At 36.4% G+C, this 17,151-nt stretch overlaps 1 protein-coding gene across 1 annotated transcript in view; it reads left to right on the forward strand.

Annotated features, from left to right (window-relative positions):
* ABCA12 (ATP-binding cassette, sub-family A (ABC1), member 12) overlaps positions 1-17,151 on the forward strand; it is a 162,348-nt gene that overhangs the window by 84,798 nt on the left and 60,399 nt on the right. Inside the window, exons 12-20 of the mRNA XM_004674322.1 lie at positions 3,892-4,148; positions 4,246-4,358; positions 5,533-5,657; positions 7,253-7,426; positions 10,267-10,431; positions 10,712-10,922; positions 12,114-12,253; positions 14,044-14,163; positions 16,098-16,188. Of these exons, the coding sequence (XP_004674379.1) occupies positions 3,892-4,148; positions 4,246-4,358; positions 5,533-5,657; positions 7,253-7,426; positions 10,267-10,431; positions 10,712-10,922; positions 12,114-12,253; positions 14,044-14,163; positions 16,098-16,188 (1,396 nt within the window). The remainder of the gene's footprint in view (positions 1-3,891; positions 4,149-4,245; positions 4,359-5,532; positions 5,658-7,252; positions 7,427-10,266; positions 10,432-10,711; positions 10,923-12,113; positions 12,254-14,043; positions 14,164-16,097; positions 16,189-17,151) is intronic.

The following is a 17,151-nucleotide window of genomic DNA, read 5'->3' on the forward strand; positions in this document are numbered from 1 at the left end:
TAAAGGCACATATCTAGTAGGAGCTAAGACTGAGCTTATGAATAAGTGAGGATGTTGAAGGGGAGCACTGGTGATACCTGGACATGTACCCATTATAGTTTTCAAAGTGTAAGTAGCCAGGCAACACGCCACATGCACTAGGGAAATGCAAGTAATGCACTCCCGATCATTTGTAGTAATGGAATTGGAGTGGGAATAATTTTTTTTCAGGTTTTTAAATTTTTTTTTACACATCATTCCTCATTTTGTGCATTTTTGCATCTCAGTTGTAATCCCCATGGGTTTCCCCATGGGAATAATTTAAAACAGCATCTACATTTTGAATATACTGCCTTGAAAAGTACCTCCTGAAAAAGTTGCACAAGTAGAAATAAACTATAGTCTTGTCCCTTGGGCAGAAAATAGTCATTTATAATAAGCATGACTGCAGTTGGCAATGGACAACCCATCCTCCCAGACAACAAATTCTATGAGGAGGAACCTCGCTACAACCATTTCTTTACTTTTGTATCCTCAGCACAGAGGATGCCCCTTGGAGCCTCCCTGATGGCCTAAGGGCTAAGTCTCAGCACTGTCATCTCTATAACCTGAGTTCAAGCCCCAGGCATATTGCCATCAAGTTCTATTCATGTTATCAAAAATGGTAGAATTTTCTTATTTTTTTAATTGGTGAACAACATTCCATCATAGATGGATACATATACACTGCTTTATCCATTCAGCCACCATGATGGACACATAGGTAGTTTCCATCTTAGCTACCATAATACTCCGACTGTAAATAATGCTGCCATCAACATGGGGTGCAGATAACTTTTCAGCTAGTGTTTTCATTCCCTTTGGATTTACTTCCAGAAGTACAATTACTGCATCATATGGTAGATCTATTTTTAAACTTTGTAGCTCCCCCTTGTTGTTCACCATAGTGGCCATACCAGTTTACAACCTATCAACAGTGCAAAGTGTTTCCTTTTAAATTCTACATCCACACGTACATTTGTTGTCTCCTGATTTTCTGATAGTGGCCATTCTGATAGGTACTAGGTGGTAACTCACTGTGGCATTACTTAATATGTTCTTATTGTCTAATAATGTTGAGAATCTTTGCATGTACCTGTTGGCCATTTGTGTCTATTCAGGCCCTTTGTCCATTCTTCTTATTATTATTGCTATTGGTTTGTATAAGTTTGTCATATGTTTTGGATATTAACCCCTTAACCTTGACCTCTTAAACTATATGTGACTTGTAATTTCCCCCATTCCATAGGTTGTCCACTTTGTTGGTGGGTTCTTTGCTATGCATCCTTTTACGTAAGAAATCATAAAAATAAGTCCCTGGAGGATGTGGCCGGGAGGTCTGCCTCCATTCACTAGAAATTTAATCATATCCAGTACTTGGAAAATCAAAAGGAGAAATGGAGTGGCAAATATATAGTTATAGCTGGTAAAATGATTGGATCTATTACATAATGAGAAATTTATCATAGCAGTAAAACTAGTAAGTAGAATTTTAATATGTATGAGGCCATTTTAGATAGTTCAAAGCCAGAAGTCAATTAGAATATTAAATACAGTGGAAAATAGACCAATGATATTTACTACTAAGATGATCAGTGTTTAATTACTTCTGCCTACATGTAGTTACTATAAACCTCTCATCAGAGACACACCGTCGTGTGGTACCATTTGATATATGGAAGGAAATATTCCTAAATATTTGCCTGTGCCATAAAACATTTCACTTCTGTCAAAATGCAGCTTCTGACTTCACTGAGCTGCAATGAATGACACATCTATTTGCTTCTTTAGATAGTGCTCTAAATTATTTCACTTCTTAAAAGGAATAGCTCCAGGGTAGCTTCCAAACACAGCCCAACTGACTTTCCCAGAGGCATCATTTTCTCCCCAGGAAGTATGAATTGGGGGAGACATCCTTAGAACACAAGAGCATAGTGAACTGCAGACAAGAATATAATTGACAGCATAGAAAATTACTTCATTTTCATTTTTCTCCTTTTCCTTTGGGTGTGGAATGTTAAGCCCTTCAGCACTTCCCTAGAACAAAAACACCTAGTTTCCCCCAGTAGGTAAGAGTGGAAGATCATGTTAATAACAGTGCAGACACTTAGGGAAAAACAGGTGTGTGCCTAACTATATTTTCAATGCAGTCCTTTCAAATTGTGTGTGATTTTCATACTGCAGTTTCTAAATATTGTTTTAATTAGGGTAACATTGGCTTACAACACTGTATATGATTCAGAAATATAGAACCTCAAACCCCCAAGTGTATGTGACACATCACACCCAGTAGCACCAAGGGAGATTTTAAAAGACTTATGTCAATTTTTAAAATTTAGTCAGAATACACAGAACATAAAATGTACCATTTTAGCCATTTTAACAGTACCGTTCCTTAGTGTTAAGCATATTTATATTGTACAACCAGAACTGTTCATCTTGTAAAACTGAAATCCTATGTCCATTAAACAGCCACCTCCCATGCCCTTTCCCTAAGTCCCTGGCACCCACAATTCTACTTTCTGCCACTATGAATTTCACTACTCTGGATATCTCATCCAAGTGGGATCATACAGTATCTCTTAACTTTGTACCTGGCTATTTTTCATAGCATAATGTCTTCTGTAATATTTATCCATGGTGTATCATGCATCAGAATTCCTTCTCCTTTTTTTTTTTCTGTAACCATCCAGAAGTCTTTCCTCCCCACACCTACCATGCCATGAATCCACAGGGCTTGGGTTCAGCTGCTCAGGCTCCCTCTGGCTCTTATACAGTGAGCTTCTCTGGGTGGAACAGACTACACTTCTGCGGAATGCAAGTACCTTTTTCTTGGACTTCCTTTTCTTTTTCTGATAATTTTCTTTCACACATTTCAGGAAGCATTCTCAGCTCTTTGAGTGCTTTATATGCTCAAGACAAACATTCTTTTGGCAAGAATCTTATTCCTTGTTTACAGCAATGACAACTGTGTGCTGGGCAACATTACAGACTCTTCCAGTTTTCCCATGGTAACTAACATGAGTGGGCATTCCTTTTTGAAAGGACCCATCCCCTTGATGTCTCCAGTATTCCCTTTCTTATTGATGCACATGTTTATGGCCAAAGGAACAATTCCATGCTTTCTCAAAGGCCTAGAAAACATATAGTGGGTACCTCTCCTCTTTCCCTTAGTGTTGGCCATTTTGGTGACTTACTGGAAGGTAGTAGTCCTGGCAAAAGATCCTTTCTTTTTCAAAGCTGAATAATGCTCCATTATATGTATATACTGCATTGTGTTGATCCATTCATGTGACCATGGACAGTTGCTCTGTTTTTAATTGTTTAAGGAACCACCATGCCATTTCCCATAGTGGGTACATCATTTTACGTTCTCACCAACCATGCACAGGGTTCTGTCATCTCCTTGTCCTTGCCAACACTTACTATTTTCTGTTTGTTTGGTTGGTTGACTGATTTGTCTTAAAGAAGCTATTCTAGTGAATGTGAGGAAGAATGACTATTTTAAACTATAAGCCAAACCAAACACATGATTTAAAATATATACTAAAACATAAAATTAAATTTAGCATTTGTGACGTAAACGAGATAAAACTAAGCTATACCTCCTTAACCTGTGAATTTACATGATATGAGCATAGTTGGGGATGGAAGATCTAGTAGATCTAAAAGTTTTATGAAATTTCCAAGAGACCAATAAACCAAAATGACAAAAAATAATTCTTTATAATAACAACCATTGCCAAATACCAAGTTACTGAACACATATACAAAATATTTCTTTTGTAGTAAAACAATTGTGGCTGCCTATTGTCAATAAATATTAGAATAACATAACTAATCTATTTCCCACTCTTTCTCCCTTCTGCAAAGCTTTCTCAGCTTCGAAACTTGACCCAACTTCTTTGTGAATCTGAAACTTTCAACTCACTAGAGAAAATGTGCCAGCAATCAAATGTGAACTTTGAGAATTTGTGTGAAGAGAGTGTGGTTCATGTGCGACTCCTTGAAGCAGCAGAGCTTGGCACCGAAATAGCAACTAACTTACTGTACCACGACAATATCGTATCCAAAAATCTGAGAGATTTGCTGACTGGGGATCCAAGCAAAATTAATTTAAATATGGATGGGTGAGCTTTCCCTTTGTTGTCTTCTTTGGTGAAATCCTTTCTCAAGTGGTTGATAAGCCTACTTCCATTTTTTCCCGTCTCTTCTGTTTTGTTCCAGGTTTTTAGAAAAAGCTTTGCAAATGAATTACTTGGAAAATATCACAAGATTAATGCCAACCATGGAAGCTGTGCTGCATGTTAATAAAAGTGTAGACACTTCTGAAAATCCAGGTATTTCCCTATACATATTTTAAAATCCATCTTAGTAGAATGCATGTGGTTCTTATGCAGCAGCTTAAGAAATACTGTCTTGAAATTCCCATCAAACCTATATTGCTATCTGCCCTTACACACAAGAAACCTGAACCTTTCAAATATGGTTACATGTCTAAAGCAAACACACAGAAAGCTAGCAGAGAATGAAGCAGGGAAATTTGATTTCACAGCAAAAAGCTCTTCAAAAATTTAACTAGTTAGACCATTTGCCCTTTGTTTCTTGGATATGTTAAAATGCATTAGATAGTCAGTTGCAAGAGCTAAAATGAAATTTATTTACTTCTGTGAAAATAATCTGATTTTTTAAAATGTGCTGTCTACAGAAATCTCAATTCAGAACCTCCTATTAGTATTCTGATCCTGATGCATCGTACAATATATTCTCTTTTGCATAGTACCTCAATATTGAAAAGAAAGCCATTCATTTACAATTTGGGAAAAGAGGGGTCACAAAATTGGAAGGGCACTAAGCCCCAAAATAAAGAAGGCATATTTGCATGATGCATACTTCCTACAAAGAAATAGAAAAGTACCTGCCGAATACAGACCATAGTCTGTTAAAAGTGTCCCAGAGATGAAATAATGATAACCACTTTCCTAGAAACATTTGAAATTAAGCATATTCTACTTAAAAGTAAGGAAGTGATTGTGAAACCCCTTTATAAACTGTGGTGTGCTCGGGCAAAATTAAGGGAAAATGTGCTATGTCATTATGTTGCAGACTTACCCAATTAAGCACAAGTTGACACTATCATATGATCTGAGATTAAAAAGCATTTTGAAGTAGTGTGATGTTTTAAATAAAATGAAGATATATATATTTAGTACATCGTATGATCAAAGTTTGTGAGGAAGCCATATTTTCTTTGAATCAACCTGGCATCATAGACATCAAAGGAAAATTTATAACACAGAAAAATCTGTTTCCATGGATTAATGATATCATAATAGAAATAAATCTAGAAAAATAGAAATAGATCTTAAAGATGTGAAGTTTGCCAAAACTGGAAGACAGCCCTGACCTAGGACATGCAAGTTAAATATATTTTAAACTAGAAGATTTCTCAGTTAGTGTGAATAAAAAGAATTACATTGCAACCGGTGAGTGAGTGATTTTCTTTTCTTGCAGGCCAGTTAATAGAAATGTTTAAAAATGTTGAACAGCTGAAAGATGAACTGAGGAGAACAACAGGAATGTCCAACAGGAGTATCGACAACTTGCTGGCCATCCCAATCCCTGATAACAGAGCTGAGGTAAGGTTGTTAAATCCAGGCTCTGAAAACTTAACAGCATTTAAGTAGTATTTATTGAGCACTTGTCAGTAAGTCACTGAGAAAATATACACAACGCTAGTGAATATTCCATGCAAATGATAAAATTAGAGACCTAATTCTTAAGTGAAGAGGACAACCTTGAAGCAACAGGATCTCTCTGGCTATGTGGCCTTTCTCTTACTTCTGAATTCCTGTGTCCTCTCCTTCACATCACCCCCAGCGGCCTTCACCAGGCAGGGCCATCAGTAATTCCTTATATTGACAGTCACCATCATGCTCTCTGAAGTAAATTGGCACCTATCTTCTGAAGGAACCAAAGTCAAGTTTCACTAAGCTCCACGGAGGAAAAAAAATCAGAGACCAGTTACAATTTGATGAAACTAAATATAAAGGAATGCTCATTTTTACTTTTTAAAAGGCCCAAGATAAGACATTATATGAAAAATAGAGCTGGTCAAGGGAACACTGCATAAGTTTGGGGTATAATAAATATATATATCTTTTTAACTCATAGGCAGATAAAAGGGTTTTTTTCTTAAAACACCTTATCTTCCAAGTCCATTGTATAGAAGTGTCATAGAAATTTTCCAAAAGAGCTATAGAGCTTAAGGCCTCATCCACCCAAAACTTAAGTGTGACAGAAAGTATTATTTCTGTGCACTGTTTGGTTAATCCCCAATAGTGAATAATTTTTAAAAAATCATTAAGATTGCTTTTGGAATACTTGTCAGTATACCTTTGCCATTTTAACTGGTTCCCCCACTTGAAAATTGAAACTGCTTTGTCTTCCCTTTCCCCCCTCATTCCTACAAAAATATTCATTCACCTTTTTCTTTTGATCTCACTCTTTGCTCACTTGATCCTAAGCTCTAACTTTAGTAGTCATGTTTTTGACTTTGAAAAGTAGGTTCACATTAGTAAATACAAAAATGTAAATGGATTTTCACATTTTATTCCTTTCAAAAAATAAGAGGAACAAATTTCTACAGTTTTGAATTTCATAAACTGTTTCTTTATTTCAACCTAGTTACAGTAGACCTGACATCTTCCTTCCCATGGTTACACCTCGCTTTTCTCACAGGGTCAACTCCAGGATGGGTGTATGTCTCTATTTCAAGAATCAAGGCTTGCTTTCTTTGCCTTTCAGCTCTAGGCTCTAGGTGTACTCTAAAGATTGCAACTTGGAATGATTGTAAAAGTGAAATGCAGTTTTAATAAATTGAGAGTGGAATTTTAAAGGGAACATGACTTTCAAACTAGTCATTTTCCCAGACTTACTCCAAATCATTATCCTCTCTGGATCTACCCAGTGGTTTAAGAAGAAACCTGGACTCATCATAAACTTTTCTGTCTCTTTTCCCCCAGCTTATTTCTTAAGTTCTCTAGTGAATTTGAAGGTTAGTTATGTTGAAGTCACCTCTGCTTTACATTTAAAAAAAAATCACTTGATTGTTAGGGTACTTTGTCATCTTTTTAAAAAATGTCCGGGGGCGGGGGGGGGGGGGAAAAAGCTTCCAAATGGACAGAAATCAAAGGATTCACAGCTAAAATTTTTTTTTTCTTCCAACTTGCAGATTATTTCTCGTGTCTTCTGGTTGCATTCTTGTGATGCTAACATGACTAACCCCAAGCTGGAAGACGCAATGGAGGAATTCTGCAGTCTGCCTCTGCCAGAGAGGTCCCGGCAGTCTTACCTCATTGGACTCACTCTCCTGCACTATTTAGATATTTACAACTTCACGTACAAGGCAAGCTGCTGTTGATGAGATACTTTTAAATTCATAGTTTAATATAAAAATATTTGATGGTGCAAGTTTGCTCTCTGATACTATAGGACTACATCCATTTACACAACTTTTGGAGTTACAGCTTTATTTTAGAGCTAAATGGGGCCATAGAGATTATATTTGCAAATTTGCATATTTTATAGATAAGGGAATTAATATTATTGCCTTCTTAACTCCCAGTTTGTGTACCCAAGAACTAGGAATTAAATTTGATATATAAGTGTGAAATACAAAAGTTAGAATAATAATGTTTTCCCTTTAAGTAGGAAACCAGAAATACTACCACTGACTCATATTGTTGAAGCTTGATAGCAAAGGAGGTGCAAAGTTTCAGGACTAGTTATAAACAATCCTGTTCTGGGTCATTCTATCCCACACATATATTTCTGCAATGCCTCTGCTGGCTTCCCTGCCTCCACACCTGACCCCCAAGCTCCACATTTCCATAATGAGCCAGAGTGATCCTTTTAAAACTTAAGTTTTATTAAGTCTCAACCCTTTCTAACAACTCACCGTTTTATTCAAGGCAACCTCTATATCTTTCTGAAACCGTATTCTCTGTACAACCCTCCCCATCTCTAAAAGTTCATGGCCTACTTCAGGACTTCCTGAGCCCCTGGCTGCTGTAGACAGCAATCCAGAAGTGCCCTCCTCGTGATTTGCTCACCTGTTTGTCTTTACTCAGCATTGACCTTGAGAAGGCCTGAGTAGCCACCCTATTTAAATGCAGCCAACTTCACCTACAGCCTCTTGAACTTCCTTTTATGGTTTTCAGTTGCACTTTCGACACACAATATATTCTATTATTATTTGTTTTTATTATTTATTTCCTGTCTACCCCAATTAGAATATAAGCTCCATAAAGACCTCTTTGTTCACATTTGAAATATTTCAAATGTCAAGAACCATACCTAACCCACAGAGGAACTCAGCAAATAACCCTGTCTAAACAAATTGTTATTTTATATAAATTATAATCTAAAGCACATAGGAAATAAAATTATTACTTTTGGGCCCTCCCTGGTGCCACAGCAGGTTAAAGCACAGCACTGCAAGCTAGCCCCAGCTGCTTCAGTGAAAGTTCTATTCCCGGCCCCGAAGGTGATCCACATGACGCGGCAGACCTCTCCTGTCTCGCCCGCCGCTCCCCTCAGCAGTGTACTTCATCAGTCAGCCTGTTCTGCTCCCCACTCTGTCTCTGGTGAATCCTCTCACTGCCTCTGCACCTCTGGCCTATACCCCAGTTCTGTATGCATAAATAAATAAAATCTTTTTAAAAAATTATTACTTTTGTTAATTTACACTTTTAACCCTCATTTCACGGCATGCCTCTGAAGAACACATATGAAGCCAACTGTTGGATTTCTTATGAAGTCTAGTAATTAGATAGACATGAACCTGAAAAGCTCAGACCCATTCCTAATTTGTTCCAGTTTTGCAAACAAAAATAGCACAAATTTTCATCATTAGTCAACTTATTTCACATCACTGTAGAGGGGCTAACAAGTTTGGCAAAGCTGATAGAGCCATGAAAATACTAATTCTAACATAGAAAATTTTATTGTATTTAGTAGCTATGTTAATGAACCTAGTCTTCGTGAAATCTCTGCAACTGAATTCCTGGACCACACCAAGCCTTTCCATCCATATGAACCTCCCGATTTTTCTCTCTCCCCTTAATCTCCCTCTCTTTTGTTCTTCAGCAGTTTGTTCATTCTCTCCCTTGAAGTACCACTTTCCATCTTGAAAGAAGACCCTTCATGTTTCAACTAAATTCTTTCTCCTCCATTTCTCAAGCTTTTGTTCATTGTCGACTTTGTTTCCTCCTATTAAACCTAAACACCCAAGTGGAAGCATGATGACAACTCGTGCCCCTCTGTACACCCCTGACCTCTCCCGGGGGTGGAAACAGAGCAAACAACTCAATTGATGTTTGTTGAATAAACGACTGAGAGGATAAAATTAATTTAAAGTTTTAAAATATTTTCAATGTTTCTTTCTGTAACAGGAAAGTATTATGTGATTATGATTAAGCCTTATAAATCATATGAGCTTTTTGAGAGGGCTTTTTCTGACGTTTAGGAGCGCATTGTATGATTTTTAAGCAATAATATGTAGGAGGAATTATGTAATTTGCATCTATCATGCACACATTTAAAATCATTTATTTTTGACAACTTTATTGAGGTATAATTTGTGTATCACAAAATTCATTTTAAGTGAACAATTTGATGATTTTTAGCACATAGATAGAATTGCACCACAGTTGAATTTTAGGATATCTTCATCAACCCATAAAGAAACCTCATGTCCATTTGAAGTCATTTTCCTGTGATCCCTCGTTCAGGCAAACTCTAACTATTTTCTATCTTTATAGATTTGCCTTTTTCAGACAGTTTATATAAATTGAAGTATATAATATATAGTATTTGTGTCTGACTTTCTCACTTAGTATGACATTTTCAAGTTTCATACATGTTACAACATGGTAATATTTTATTTTATTATCAAATATTGTATTTGCATTTTAAGAATACACGTTTTGTGTTTCTACTCCAGCTATTGTGAGTAAATCTACAATGGACATTCTTATACAAATCTTTGTGTGGACATATGTTTCCACTTCTCTTGGGCAAATCCATAAGAGTGGAATTGCTGGATTGTATGGTAAATTTATGTTCAACTCTTTATGAACTTTCAAAATGTTTTCTAAAGCAGCTATACCTTTTAATAATCTCAATAACAACAGGATGCAAGAACTCGAATTTCTTGCATAAATTGCTTACTTTTGTTCGTTTTAGGTGTTTTTCCCTAGGGAAGATCAAAAGCCGGTAGAAAGGATGATAGAACTCTTCATAAGGCTAAAAGAGATTCTCAATCAGATGGCTTCTGGCACCCGTCCACTGCTGGACAAAATGAAATCACTGAAACAGATGCACCTGCCCAGAAATGTTCCATTAACACAGGTAGGGAAGTCATGCAATCATGTTCCAGTGGGAAATTTTGTTTGTCATTTTAACTTCTATTCAGTATTAGTCATAGTACATTCAACTACAAACGTGATGCATTGGAAAAATCACCAGCAGAAAACTCCACTTAAAGGGGTTTTTAGTGTTTGTCCTGCATTTACATTTGGGGTTTCAGGAAACTATAAAAATACACATTGTCAGGGTTTTTTCCTAGACTGTTTCCAGTGGCATGTGTCATTCACATCCTGTTCATCTGTCACGGGTTTATGTCTCACAGGCTATGTACAGAAGCAACCGGATGAACACACCCCACGGATCATTTAGTACCATCTCCCAAGCGCTGTGCTCGCAAGGAATTACCACTGAATATTTAACTGCTTTGCTGCCCTCTTCCCAGAGGCATAAAGGCAACCACACCAAGGATTTTTTAACTTACAAATTAACTAAAGAGCAAATTGCTTCAAAATATGGAATCCCCTTGCACACCAGTGAGTATACTTCAAAATAAGTATTGTAGTGTCACCTCTTCATAATATGTGTTAGCCTTCTATAATGAAATAATAATTTCCTTTAAGCACAAAAAACAGAAAACACACTACTCTCAGTATGCATCAAGCTTGTTGTGTGTATTAACTTCCTTTTCCCACCAACTCCCGAGGTATACGCTATTCTATATTTTATAAAGGAAAAGGAGGACCAGGGTGGCTAAATAACCTAATCTTGGTCACGCAGCTCTGAGCTGTGATTTGAACCCAGGAAGTCTGCTGCAAAACTTAAGCCTGCTCAGGTCAATATTTTTAAAATTTTCTAAAATTGGAAATTTGCATCACACATCAAAAAGCTTCGTGAATACCACAGAACTCCAAATGTTTGTTGGTACATCGAAGTCATCAATTTAATCTATAAATTCTGAGAAGCAAAATCTAATTTGTGGAGCTTTTCCAACTAATATATCAATGATTAACAGTTAATCCATCTTTTATTCATTCAACAAATATTTATTGTGTTGTTCTTATGTAATTAATACTTAGTAACCGCATTTTGAATACATTTTTTTAAATAAATTTATTTTTTATTTTTATTTATTTTTTTAGGATTTATTTTTTATTTATGCATACAGAACTGGGGTACAGGTGAGAAACAGGAGAGGTGAGACGATTCACCAAAGATTGAGTGAGGAGCAGAACAGGTAGTAGAGTAAGGAGCAGAACAGGTAGATCAATGAAGTACACTGCTGAGGGGAGCAGTGGGTGGGTATGGAGGGGTCTGCCACGCCATGTGGGTCACCTCCGGGGCCAGGGATTGAACTCACACTGAAGCTGCTGAGCTCGCTTGCAGTGCTGTGCTTTAACCTGTTGTGCCAACAGGGAGGGTCCTTGAATACATTTTTAAAGCAAGTGCTATTGAGGTGGATCTGCTGAAAGAAATTTTGAAATGTGGTTTCTACCCTTTCTCACTTCTCTTGGAAACTGCTACCATTTATTATGGGCTGGCTTATTAGGTTAAACTTTCACACCCAAGAATAGTTTGTTGTTACGCTTTCTTACTTCAGTACCAAATAGCTCATATTTGTCAGTAGAGGAAGAAGATGTGATAACAATAATTCTTGTCACTTCACAATGATGAAAAAGATTTAAAATACATAGGCTAAATTATTTCATTGCATTTTTTCCTTTCAGCACCATTTTGCTTCTCCCTTTATAAAGACATCATTAACATGCCTGCTGGAACTGTGATTTGGGCTTTCCTGAAACCCATGTTGCTGGGAAGGATTTTGTATGCACCGTACACTCCTGTCACAAAGGCAATCATGGAAAAGGTTGGGCACTACAACTTCAAGCTTCTATCTCCTTATTAATGTGATTTTTAAAGCATCCAACAAACCAGTTATAAGCTCATGAAGTCTGATTCTCTGTATGTGGCCTCCTAAAACCCTTGACTTGCTGAAATTCTTAATATTTCTCAACTTCTGCCTTGTATGTGTAACTGATAGAAACTAGGCAGTAGCCCTTTGAAGGGAAATGATGCTTTTTGATACTAGAGAATGAGGTTAGTTGAAGCAAAATCTCTGATTTTTCAATTTAACTCCAGAAGCAGAAAATTTTTCAACTGTTGCCTAACTTTCAAAGTATGTAAAAATAATAGCACTAGAAAAAAATTGTATTAGAACATTATATAATTAGTTTCAACAAAGACAATCCCAAAATTATAGATTTTGGGCTTCCTATCTGGATACATTTAATTTATCATAGTTATTTAGATGTTAAGGAAAGCAGTATTATGAATAACTATAACTATCATATAACTAACTTAATCATTAATAGCATTTCCTTCTCATTTTAAGTTAATTTTAATGATTTTATTTATAAACAATACTTTTAAATTAGTAGAGTGAAAGTGATATATATTTCTGCTTTTCTATTTATACTTTATTTTTTAGGTCTATAAAATGGATATGGACCATCATTGAGTTCTAGAATGTCCTTATTTGTGTCTTAACAGCTTATTTATTTCGTTGATCACACACTTCTACATAATTTTGCATAAATGAAGTCAAGTACACACTTCATATGAACACAGTTTATTGTTTACATTATTGAAATGAGGTTGCACTATAATATTTTTTACACATTGCTTTACTCACAGAGCAGTTCCTTGATGAAATTCTTCTAACTCAATAGATATAATTTAAATAATTATTTTTGAAGATTACTGGCATTTTTTTTTTAAGATTTATTTATTTGTGCATGCAGAACTGGGGTACAGGCCAGAGGCTCAGGGGTGGCGAGAGGCTTCACCAGAGACAGAGTGGGGAGGAGAACAGGCAGATCGCGGAAGTACACTGCAGAGGGGAGCAGCGGGCGGGTCAGGAGAGGTCTGCCACGCCATGTGGTCACCTCCGGGGCAGGTGGAAATCGAACTCATGCGGAAGCGGCGTTAGCTTCTTAGTGCTGTGCTTTAACCCGCTGTGTCACCAGGGAGGGCCAGATTATTGGCATTTTTATACTATAGAATTGACTCAACCAGTCTTCAGAGTTTGGCACTCATTTTGTTTGAAGTTTTGTTTTGTTTTGTCTTGTTTTGTTTTGCTAAAATAATCAATTTAACGGCAAATACTCTTGCGCATATATATGATTTTACACAGTGGCATTTCTATTTCAATGAGATAATTGTACAAGATTGAGAGATTGAAGAACATATTTTATTTTAATGAACTTTGTCAAATTGTTTTCCAAAAATGGTTGTAACACACCAGTAATATCTGTCTTATTTCCTTGAAGAAAGATGTTTATTGATAAAATATATACTATTGGTAAAAATGAGTAGCTTGACAATTCCAGAAAACATTCTTTCGTTTTGACTGTAGATTCACTGTGTGAATGAAAATAGTTATCAATTTTCCAGAATTTTTGTAAGTGATATTGACCCTAAATGATCTGTTATTTAAAGACTTCTGGCCAAGTCAGAAATTTCTGGATATCTTTTACTAACTCCACATTGTAGAACTATTTCATAGAGTAATATAACAGAACAACCATACGATATCTTTTTGGAATATAGGACAAATACTAATGAGCCAGATCTTTGTTTGTTTCTTTGTCTTTTAAGTCTAATGTAACTCTGAGGCAGCTGGCGGAATTAAGAGAAAAATCTCAAGAGTGGATGGATAAGTCACCGCTTTTTATGAATTCCTTCCATCTGTTAAACCAGACAATTCCAATGCTCCAGGTAGGAGGCTGTTCTGTCATTCACCTAACAGGAATTACAAGTCTCTGAGATTTTAATCACCTTCATTATATGAGCGAGAGAATCTAGTAACTTAGAATCCATATTCAACAGATTAAAGCTACCTCTTCTTCAGTAGGCCTGAGACAGGATAACAGGTCTGTCACTCATGTTCATAATCATGATCACCTCTTGTACCCAATCTTCTCTGACGGTAATTCAGAGATGAAACATCTTACAAGTTGATCTAGCTGGTGATATAAATCTGTTTTCTAAAACTAAAATGCTATTTAAAAAAAGCTACTTAAGATAACACTAACTTTTCCACTTTAAAGTATATTTTGCTATTTTAACAGAACCAGAATGCATAAAATACTGATACTCTGGAGAACATTAACTTTGGGGAGTTCTTTTGCTGTAACTTTACGGTCGAGGTTAAGGACTTGACAATGCAATTCAAATACAATTCACCTGGTTGAAAAATGTAATTTGCAATTCTTGCAAAAGCTGCAGCATTTTCCTGATGATGCAAATAATGTGGAGAAATGTTCTAAGCATAGAGTTCTTGACAGTTTAAAGAAATTAGAAATGAGACATCAGAGTTAAGAGTTAGACCATTTGCCAACTGGAGGAAACTGTCAGGAATGAAGACAACATAGGAACTTCAAGAGAGAATGTATTACAACTCAAAGAATTAAGAAAGTATCATGGAAAATTGATTGATCATTAAAATAGTTTTGCAATAAGAATGCCCATCATTATAATCGTGTTCAAGAAGTTAAGCATAGAATGAAAGATTCATTCCATCACACAATGCCCAGAACACAATAGGATCTCAATGGTTATTGTTATATGTATCTCTACAGTGGTGGATGTTATCTCTGAATGTGGAAGCTAATTAGAAAAACCTGTATATTTTAAATTATTTTTAATTCAGTTTTTCCATGAATACAGAGTAATTTAAAGCTTATCGACAACTTATTTTTCCATATTCAACATAGCATTTAACATAGCCATAATATAATAACTTATACTTGACTATTCTCATGAATCAGCCATGCTCACTTTGCAGAAAAGGAACCTAAGGCTGAAAAAAGCTAAGTGCCTTCAAGAGGGAGAAGTAAACGTAGGGTTCAAGGTGACTGAGGTGTCAAGTGCCATGTAAACAAAATGGTCATTAAAAGTCATTTATTTCAGATGAACAAAATACAGCAATGGTCCCCTGAAATTGCCCATAGCATGTGTGAAAAATATATATATTTAATAGTTACAAAAAAGAAATGTCATATTTTTTTAAAAGATTTATTTATTTATGCATACAGAGCTGGGGTACAGGCCAGAAGGACAGAGGCGGTGAGAGGATTCACCAGAGACAGAGAGGGGAGCAGAACATGCTGACTGATGAAGTGCACTGCTGAGGGGAGCAGTGGGCCGGTCAGGAGAGGCCATATTTTTAAAAGATGTATTTTATTTTTGCATATAAGAACTGGGGTATAGGCTAGAGGGGCTGAGTGGGGAAGCAAAATAGGCAGATCTACTGAGATATACTGCTGAGAGGAGCAGCACACAAGACAGGTGAAGTCTGCCATGCCATAGGGTTCAGCTGCCTGGGAAGGGATAGAACTCAGGCCACAGTGGCAGGCGATAGCTTATAGTGCTCAGACTTAACTCTTGTACCACCAGGGAGCCCCTCCATATTCTTTTTAATGTTGATTAGTGTTCATATCTGGCCACTTCAACTTGTGTCCATACAAAAGCCCAAACTTTCAAGTCATTACCATTTACCTATCTTTTTTCTGAAGGTTTTGCATGTGTAACTTTGCAAAATGGTGCATTGATGAGGCCAAGTGGTGCTTGGTCATTTTAATATGGTGTTACTAGAGATACTGATCAAACATCGGTTTATGTTAAAACCAACTCCCTATTATTCTTTATAGAATACTCTACGGAACCCTTTTGTGCAAGTTTTTATAAAATTCTCTGTAGGACTTGATGCCGTTGAACTATTGAAGCAGATAGATGAACTTGGTGAGTCCAAATTCATAGAACTTTTATGATTATTTGGATACCCAGTGTCTGTGGTTATAAGGCAATATTCTCCACATGGTTAGATTTTCTTGTGGTCATAGGTAGATTGCTACAGGTAAGAGGATCCTTTTTATTTTGGTAATGATGAAAAACAAGTCTTTAAGGACAAGAAAAGAAAAAGAAAATGGGTTACTTCAGTCTATACTTAACACTGTATCTTTATTGGCTTCAATATCACTTTGACTAACCCAGAATGTAACTGGAAGAGGTTATAGAGTCAATGAAAGCAAAACAAAGACAATGCACAGACTCTAAAGAAATAAACCTCAATCAGTATTCAAGATTGGATCCTCTTCTCACAGTCATTTAAAAGGAGCAAGCCAAAGAATATCAAAGCAGACTGTCTGAACTTATGAATTTCCCTCTGCCACATTCCCACCTTCAACCTCAGGGATGCAAGACATCTAATTCAGCCTGTGTCTGATTCACTGTTGCTATGCAACCAGATGTATGAGAAAGGGATTGAGAGTATCAGAATATGCCAGCAGAAGAACAAACGCCCCTGTTCCTCCCCAGTACTATTACTGGGATGTAAGTGACTTAGGTTGTAAACTAGTGGGAGGAATTATGCCCTCATTTATATTTGACATAATCGTGCTTTATGATCATCCAACAGTTAAAGAAAGATATTAGTGATTCTACCAGCATTTCTAAAGAATCCTTCGGTGTTATATTGATTTTCACTGGTTCCCGGAAACCACTGTTCAACCACAATTTTTACCCTCCCCCAACCCCACCAAGTCTATATCGAACAAACATTTCACTTTAAATTCCAAGGAGACATATCATTAAGAAGTTGCCCTCTATAAGAAATTTAATCTTAACATGGATGATGAAAGAGACATATTTGACTTTTATGAGGAGCGATTTATGATATCAACGCCTTCTGGGTATTTGTGATGA

This window comes from Condylura cristata, unplaced genomic scaffold (genome assembly GCF_000260355.1).
Source record: "Condylura cristata isolate star-nosed mole 26May11 unplaced genomic scaffold, ConCri1.0 scaffold00002, whole genome shotgun sequence".
Lineage (NCBI taxonomy): Eukaryota > Metazoa > Chordata > Mammalia > Eulipotyphla > Talpidae > Condylura > Condylura cristata.